The sequence below is a fragment of the Macrosteles quadrilineatus genome, unplaced genomic scaffold, assembly GCF_028750875.1.
Source record: "Macrosteles quadrilineatus isolate MER2022 unplaced genomic scaffold, UCM_ALF_1.0 Scaffold_7__1_contigs__length_78375512, whole genome shotgun sequence".
In the NCBI taxonomy this organism is placed as follows: domain Eukaryota; kingdom Metazoa; phylum Arthropoda; class Insecta; order Hemiptera; family Cicadellidae; genus Macrosteles; species Macrosteles quadrilineatus.
This window is the reverse complement of record NW_026542600.1, coordinates 49,250,686-49,260,138: the sequence shown is the minus strand read 5'-3', so window position 1 is coordinate 49,260,138 and position 9,453 is coordinate 49,250,686. Positions and strand designations below refer to the sequence as shown.

The following is a 9,453-nucleotide window of genomic DNA, read 5'->3' as shown; positions in this document are numbered from 1 at the left end:
ATAATTCCACGATTACTAGAAAAATCCCGGTATGGATCATAAACATAAACAAATGACGTTTTTGGCCCGAAAATAAACATTATTAAAATTGTTTAAATGGAACTGCCAAAACATATGTCCAATGCTGTTAGTACAGGATTCGTGCCAACAACGTCATTTGTTTATGTTTATGATCCATACTGGTATTTTTCTAGTATTCGTGGATAATTCTTTTTGTTAAGGGAATTATTGCCATTTTTATCTGTTAACTTTTGTTTTCATAAAATTTCATGTGAATAAAATATTTTATAAATTTATCTCTCTAAGCTACGATTTTTTAACATTTAATTTGTTGTATGAATATACTTTTTTGTGTACTGATTTTGATTTAATGTTTTATGTTGTATAAGTGCACTATTACCTATCCCTCTCCCAGTTAGGGATTATTTAAGAGCTACTTACACTAAAAACATTATATCTACCTTAACAGTACAGAATAGATGGTAGTTTTGCACTGAAACAAAATTGTAAAATATTATATTACTTTATTTTCTCAATTTCTTTTTATTGCTTAGTGTTTTACGATTCCTTTGAATCATGGTTAACAATGCTTTAACAGTTGAATATATGATGAATCCTGCACACAACAATATAACAATAATGGCTGCCATTACGTCAAGCAGATAAAGCTGAAGAAATGACATAGTTGCTGATGTTGGTCTAAGATGCTGAGCTCCTCTGTACTTCAGAACATACTCTACCCAAAACACTGCTGATTCATCTGCTGTATATGGTCGGTCTCGGTAAACCTTAGAGAGTTTCATAGCGTTCTGTTTGTACCTGGAAATTGATAAGATAGTATAAGTTCGTAAAGTGGCCCTAGAAAAAGTAAATAAATGAAAGCTATTGATAGGGCATCTGTTACAAAATTGCTTATCAATGTCTATTTTGTATTCTAAAATATAGGGTAGTCGCTAGGTATAAACCAAAATCAACTGATTAATTATTTGAAAATCATTTTCGTGCAACTTCTCTTACATCTTGGTTCCTTTTTCCTGTCTCTTTAAGACACAAAAGCCTCTGAACTTGGAAAGAAAATCATACAATTACTATCAGAGACACTGACAGTACTTGACAGTAAGTTGACTTATGATTATACAGTTAACCTCTTAATCAGTATATTTATAAAAACACATTGATATATAAGTTAACTCAAATATCAAACTAAGGTGTTTTTGTTAGTAAATATTAATGATAGATTTTCAAATTAAATGTGTTAAAAGTTTGTATTCCTGGAATTACTGTGTAATAAATACATTATTATAATATGATTTTAGTGGAAGGAAATCTCAATACAAAGAAAATTATCTATGTTTGAGAGGTCTATCATTTTTCAAAAGATGGGTAGACCTTCAGGTTAAGCTAGGCTGTAACTGTAATACAGTATCATGATATTGTTAAAATACTTCAGTGAATAGTGGGATTTGAATCTAATTCCCCAGGCTAGTTCAGCTCTTAACTACTGTCCTAAACCACCCACGCCGTAAAAGTATCTGACAAACAATTTAATAAAAGGTAATCATATTTTTATATAGGTATTAGATTTTTTTATTAAGCAACATTGGATATTTATACATGTAGGCTATATTATAATTTTCCCAAAGAAAAATATTTATATTACTTACTTAGGGTCGCTCAAAATCAAATTCAAAGCCTTGCTGAGCGTTTCTTCTGAAAGGGAGAAAAAGTTAACTTGTTTTCCAACTCCTCGATGTTCCATGAATTTTACATTGAAGGGTTGGTCGGCGAAGAAGGGGATTCCCACAGTCGGTACACCAGAATGTAAGGCTTCATGGGTACTCATCAGACCTCCATGAGTAATAAAGGCTTTACAGTTCGGATGTGCTGAAACAGTCACCAAAATGATAAATATGTAGTTTTTAAAGATAAACTATAACAGCTTTACTTTGTTAGAGGATAATTTAGATTTTTTGTCTTAGGACGCTAGGCACGAGCCTGGGATTGTTTGTCACATTACTTCTGGCTAGACCTAGAGGTTACGGCATTATCACTTAGATAAAATCCATTGGTGGTTGGCAGGATTTGACCCCGGGACCTCAGGGACCGAAGTCCTGCGCTCTACCATTAGACCAGCTCACTCCTCCAGAGGATATATTAAGGAATTTCACTATAAAATGACAATGTACCAGTTTGGGAATTACTTTTATAATTAATCTGTTCAAGGGTTATGTACAATTCAACTTTGTCTTCTGTCATCAGCACATTAATCTGAATTATTAAAAACTAGATGATACTTGATGAACTTTAGAAAAATAATATTTTGGGTAATCAAATATGTCTAGAAGGGTTGCCTGCACTGTGTTAGTTACTTGTGTTTTTAGCTCTTTGAGGCCTAAGGACCATCAAGACTAACAAAACCAAACTTCCATTTCCATCTATCTCTATGAATACTTCTTTAAAAGTAAGGGTAGCTATAGCTACTATCCTGCTTATTTACAATTTAAATCCTGACCTAGAGTCTTCCCTTGAAAACAAGAAAAAAAAAACGCCAGTAAATGAGCGTTGCTTGAATTAAACTTAAATCTTAAAATTAAATGAACTAAATTAATTTCTTAAATCTTTACTTAATCTTAAATTTACCTAATATTCCAGCTTGTGGGGCCCACTTTTTAACCATTACGTTCTTAGGTACATCAAAAGAAGGATCTAACTGGGATATTTTCCATATTATTCTCTGCGGCATTTTCTTGAACACGTTTATGAAAATCTGTATTATGTCTTTTGGCATGAGATGGAGGGGAACAACTGTTCCAAGGCTGAAGAATACAACTCCTTCTTTAGCGTTGTCCATGAACCTCAATATGTCCTAAAAAAAGATTTCAAAATAATCAATTCTTAAACAAACGTTTGACATGATCACAATAATACAGCATATTCTTCAGGATCAGAAACGGATGAGTTATTATGAGTGATGAGGATTATTAGCAGTTAAAACTTGTTAAGGTGTTAAAATTTACATTGTTTTAATATTTAAATAATTAAAAATGATGCGTTGAACTATTTTAATCTGCTCTTTTTCAAAATATTTATTGATTAAAAAATCCTTCTCAAATTCAGTTGAACATTTACCAAAAGAGTAATTCCGTATGATGTTCTGATCTAATTAACTATACTAAGTTGCTTTTGTACAACAGTTGACAACTTTACCTCATTTGCCTCTAACTTAGTCTTACACTCTTATAACTATTATTGCATAAACTGCATATCCTACAAATATTACTCTTGAAAGCATATATATATATATATATATATATATTTTTTTTTTTTTAACTAATGAAAACTGTAACCTTAACAAGACATCAAAATGATTTACAACTTTCTATTCATATGTTTTCCTCACTTGAAACTGTTACACAGTACCAAGGAGAAAAGATGTGTGATAAATTGTGTGACTATCAACACAGTAGAAACTTGGGTTGAGAAACATTGGTGAACAACTTGGGTAAAACTTTATAGGAACTTGGGTTGAAGATTGGATTGGGTAAAAAGGTACAAAATTGATTAAAATATAAATTTTATCAGAGAGGTGGTTTTATGGTTATTTAGTATATTTTTAATTTTAGATGAGTACTTTTACTATTCTGTCTACTTTATCTGTTTCCAAGCTTCACTGGATCCATAGAATTTTCTGTGTAAATAAAAATTGTTGACTACAGTAGACTCCCTCTCATCCGGACTCCTAAGGACTGAGGCCAGTCCGGATAACGTGTTTCCCGGTTAAACCTGCACCCCAAAAAATTGTTAAAACGGACTGTTTAAATGCATACCGTATAAGCCAAAATGATTATTACATATTTAGACACGTGATCATTGGTCTCAAATCTTTCCCACGAGGACAGTCGTTTCAGTACCGCCCACTTTCTGCTGATCTAGTCCAGTTAAACCGATGTGCTGCGCCGACTGTAGTCCGGTTAAACTGATGTCCGGTTAAGGAGTCTGGATAAGAGGGAGTCTACTGTATCGGCAATTTAAAAACTCCTTTTTACCTGAGGAAGATCAGCCCTGTCTGGGGAAATTGTGATTCCTCCTATGTGAACAATGTTCTGAGTATAGGGTCGCACATGACTTATAGTCGTGGGATAAGAATTTGAAAGATAGAGAGAAACATTCAATACCATATCAGCCAAGGGTGGTAAGGGTTCGTTGAAGTACTTTTTTACAATTTCTTCTTGCAATGGCAAGTGGATATAATGATGCTGGAACAATGTCAATGACACGGAAATTAAATTTAAAACTCTGTCCATAAATGACATTGGATCATTTTCAAAAACAGGGGATGTTAGATCAGGTACTGAAGAGATATCTAACGAGTTCCCAGCTTGTCTGTTGAGAATACTGAAAGGGAGTAGAGTCTCTATTGCGATTGTTGGTGCTGAAAATCTGTGCCCAAGTGCTAGCAACGATTCTTGTCCGAATGTCGATTCGACCATGACTAAATCAAAGGCTTCTTGGGACTTCAATAACTTCTGTATGTTGGGATGGCTAAATGTGTCTTCACAAATTGGGTAGTTCATCTCCCATATTCTCCTAAATTTACATCCGAAGAAACTTTTGTCCAAATGTGTTGTTTGATGTATGAACCCCTCGTAGCTCCATCCAGCTGAAATGGAAAACACTAAATTACATTATCATCTTCAACGGTTTGATTTTACAGTTTAATGATGTGCCATTATGATTTAACGTTAATAGACTAAAATAAGTAATTTTTGAAGATAAACATTAAAAATGTGGAATAAAAAGTTTTTGCATATTAAACAACCTCTTGTAGTATTAATAAGATAGACCGTTGCTTAACCAAGAGTCTGAACGAACCCAATCCACAATACTTCACAATCACTTCCTTGCTTATGATCTGCTTTTCCGGCCATTCAAGGAAAAAGAAGAGTTCTGGAAAGACTAGCAAAAGGATAATTTAACAGATAGATTTTTTTGTTTTGTTTAAATAACTAAGTTATTTTGTCTGGGCTTTGAGAAGTATATTAGTCTGAGTTTTGTGTAGTAGCAACCATCCTTGAATTAATAGTAAATAGAAGGATTTGACACAATTTGGTCCTTTTCAAACTCTGCTTGTAAGAGTAAGTTCACAGTCCTAGGCAAATTGTAAGAACTTCAACTTTATTTTATTTTTATACGCATCCAACAAAATATACAAAAACACCAAATAACACATAACAAACTGTAAAATTAAGTTGATTGTTCCTATACAGATATCTATGCTTTCATTATTTATTAGTAATGTACTATATTAGTTGTATAAATTGATTGTTTTATTATTAGTGAAAATACACTGCTGGATATTTAAATGTTATCGTACATCTAAAAATAATGTCTCTTCTCATTAAAAACTGCTTTATTATCTTACTTGTTCATTCAACTACACTTTCTACTAATGTTTTAAATTTTATAATCTACAGGGTAAACTATCTGTTTACTATTTTAAAATTCAAATTCGGTCATTTCCAAATCAGGGTAGCCTACTACTTTCTGTTTAGTTCATAAATATATTTCATGGAGTTGTGCAGTAGTCTCCCATACATTCAGAGACCTAAAACCCAACGCCCCTAAAACAAATTAACCTATCAGTGAATACCAAAAAGAATGGCTAATCTTAAAAACTACACATCATATGTGCGATACTACAGAACTATACTATACAAAATGGAAAACCGCAAGTGAAATCTGTACATACTAGCTTTGATTATTGATACCACCAGACATTCTATCCCTGTATTAAAGTTATCGCCACCTAGTTTTTTTAATCAAAAACATTCTAGTTAATGTAAGCCACCAACAGATTGGGTTGATTTAAATATGATTGATTTTTATCAGTACAGTTCACCTTTGTACTGTACCGGCTCACCCCTTGCTTTGCTGGATACGTTCTACGTACGGGCAGTTAGTATATGTGGACGGGCATATGCAAGGTTAAAAGAAGCCGCCAACCTCTTAAAAAAAAAAAACGAATAAACAATGTTTTTTTAACTAGTCAAACTGATGGAACAACTTATTGTGAGCTGTAGAGACTGTTATGACCCATCAACTATGTTCGACAGTAGTGAATTTTGTGACTGGCTCACACAACTATACTCTTTTTTTTAATAAAAAAATGGTGACAGCTGGTCCATATATGGGATGTCTACTTCGTCAGTATCCAATAGTCAATGATACTACATGCAGATGAGTTCTGACTTTTTTGTTTACATAACTTTCGACAAAACAGCACATGTTTGTGTGTGTGTGTTGTGTGAGCACAGCCAAGAGAACACAGTGTCGTTTCTCTTGCCTGTGGTGTGATCATCGATGTATATTATACATGTGTTATTCGTAAGCATTGTATCATCTGAAGTATCAACCAAAAAGACACAAAGCAAAAGGGAATCTACCGTTCAATCCTTGATATATATCTCCAAAACCATATCGCCAATTTTAGACACATCAAAATGTATGTAATTGCTTGAAAAAAGTATCAAACTACTGTAAGAGTATATTTTACCATACTTACACAACTCTTTTTCAAATCTGGTGTGAATTTCCACATACGTATGATTAATTATGGGCTTCACAGGAGGTATAGGGCTGTACTCTACAATATGGTGTCCTCTTTGCACCAATGCCTTCATTATAGCCGTGCTAAATATATGGTGGCTGTGGGCTGGGAATGGAAGTACTATAAGAATACGAGCTGGATCCACTTCAGTCATCAATAATACCAACGAAATCAAAGTTACTTTCACTTTAATCATGATTATTAAAACATTCACTTTTTCATATTAGAAAAAAGATCCCTGGAATAGAAAGTAAGATTTTAATAAATTAGCACACCCACGAAGTATAATATCAAAGATTAAATTGTAATACAAGTCATACATTTTGTACAGTTTGGATATTAGTTGCTACCAGTTTCCGTTGGACTCCAAATTCCAACGTTAACCGCAATCTATTCATTGGACGTATTTTTTTAGTAAATCATCTAGTTATTCAAATACTTGTTCATTGATAAAAATTATGTTGACTAAGCTAAGTATGGTTTTATTTCCTTTTGAACATTTTAAAATAAGAGCTCCATCCACATAAGAAATTAAATAAATTGGTGTAAATACCTGCATTCATGTAATCTAGGACCTTGCAGGAAACTAGTTTCAACTCTCATCTGAATCATGAGGCCAGTACTAGATGTCTGGCCTCTTCATTTCTTGATGACCTTCAAATGAAGCTGCAAGACATGCCAATAGAAGTAACACTCGAGATAGCATGAGTATTTACCGATTTATAGCATTTAAATGCAATAAAATGAAAATTAAATTTGCTTTATACTTGCAAGTTTGTTGGTCCAGGAAAATTTGAGATGCATTTCAAACTATTTCTTATAAATTCATTAAATACTGTATATTTTCCATACCGGTAGGCTTACATTACAAAAACATTCTATTTATTGGGGATAAGAATAACTTTAGTTTTAAATGTACAGTTATATTTTGGAATATTTCATAACCACTAAGCGTAAAACAATGATCCGAAATACTAGATTATTTTATGTCAAGCTCTACAAAATAGTAAAAAAAATAATTGCAATATTTTAAAGGACCTTTAAAGGTAGCTGCTCTAGTCATTTGACTTGAGTCATTAAAATCAAGGTTAAGATCCTGTCAATCACCAATTGAGTGATAATGCCAAGTCTCATTTGTTCAAAGCCAACGTTTAGCAAGTTTAGCTTTAAGAGCTATATAGAAATAACAATTAAGGTAAAGGTTACCGGTACTTAAATATGGAGTACATACATGAAGAACTTCTTCTAGTAAAAACCAACTGATGATATTTTAAATGTCTTTTTACATTCAACATGTTGTGGGCTCGATTGCTCAAGCATGCTTTTTTCAAAAGCTGGGATTGTAGCCGAAATCTTAAATGCAGTACTTTACTGAAGCAAGTTAGTGTGTCCAATCGGGTAAACAACGGATATGAAACCGTATCTAGGTGGTACTTTAATTTAAATTGAATGCAAATGTTTAAGCGGTAGTTTCAAATGAGATGTCTTGCCTTATTATTTACCTTTGTTACTAAGATCAGCTGTTTTGTTAGCCAGGACTATTGGTTAAAAACTCGATCAAAGACAACTGGACTTGTTTTCGAGCCATCAAAAGCTAATGATTGTTCTCAGCTCCGAATTAGCAACCTTTTGATTGTAAGGCGAGCACTGTAACAACCCGGAAACTGGCTATGTTTAATGAATTATTGATCATTTAAATCTTTGTTATGATACTATTTTGATTCTTATTATTAGAAGCAATTGAAGCCCCTTCATATAAAAAAAACATATCAAATTAAATTAATTTGTACTTTCTTATAAGTCAATAACATGCCGGAATATTATTTTAAAAGTCTTCCTTACTCATAACAATGTCTTAGAATATAAATTGATACTAAGCAGAAAGCACTTATAAGTTGTTATTATTAACAGAACCTTTTAAAACTAAATGTATAAGAGAACAATTACATCTACAGGGGAATTCCTTAAACATAACCAAAAATCTACTCTTCTACTCACCAATAAAATTCCCATTGATGTTTATTGATTAGATTTGAATATAATATTCATGAAACCCTGAATATAACCCTGAATATCATTTGAGAGCATTATAATTTTCAATTTTTATAAGTAAAACCATATATTTCAGTGCTGAACAATGTTTAACGGAGAGGTTAGCAGGCTAGCAGCTGATCAACTGAAGCAAAAGTCATTCACCTCAAAAACCAGTTCAAGGATGGAACAACTAAAAAAAAATCCCAGTTAAACAACCTATAATCAGTCTTCAAACTCATAATCAGCAAGCAAAACCATTTTCTAACTTGTATGATTTGTAAACATAGCTTACCAAAAACATTATGTAAACTATGTTTAGTCTTTCTCTATATGATTAGATATGGATTGATTTAGGGTTTTAGACAATTTCTCAGTAATGTATCTATTACATACATAGGAATAACATTTGCCATAAAGTTGTGATTTATAAAAATCAAAGAATGTTTAAAATCCCATAAAATAAAGATCAATTTAATCATTTAATTTAATCAAAAGTATGTTCTAATTTCATTTCAGTAGATAGTGACAGATCAAATGTGCAACACTCAATGTTGCTAAAATACTGACATCAACTAATACTAATATACAAATATATACTGTTACAATAATATAATATAATACTCATAAAAACTCAAACAATTGTTATCATGATTATAACACCAGTTGCACACTATTAAATTAATAGTTTACTTTACACCAACTGTGATCATGCCAAATTATTTGTAAGATATCATTTTTTCCGTTAATAAAAAATTTTTGTTGCAGACTAGAAAAACTGAACCATAGACAGTTTGGAGGCAACTTTAAAGTCT

The 9,453-nt window shown here is 32.3% G+C and overlaps 1 protein-coding gene across 1 annotated transcript; it reads right to left on the bottom strand.

The window, feature by feature from the left end:
- Positions 1-524: 524 nt before the first annotated feature.
- Positions 525-8,770, bottom strand: LOC128998961 (UDP-glycosyltransferase UGT5-like). The gene is made up of 7 exons (XM_054425317.1): positions 8,606-8,770; positions 7,161-7,273; positions 6,563-6,845; positions 4,047-4,660; positions 2,641-2,866; positions 1,665-1,884; positions 525-819 (listed from the first exon to the last, which is right to left on the bottom strand). Exons 3-7 carry the CDS (start codon positions 6,801-6,803, stop codon positions 525-527), a joined length of 1,596 nt encoding a protein of 531 aa, XP_054281292.1. The 5' UTR covers positions 6,804-6,845; positions 7,161-7,273; positions 8,606-8,770.
- Between the last annotated feature and the right edge of the window lie 683 nt (positions 8,771-9,453).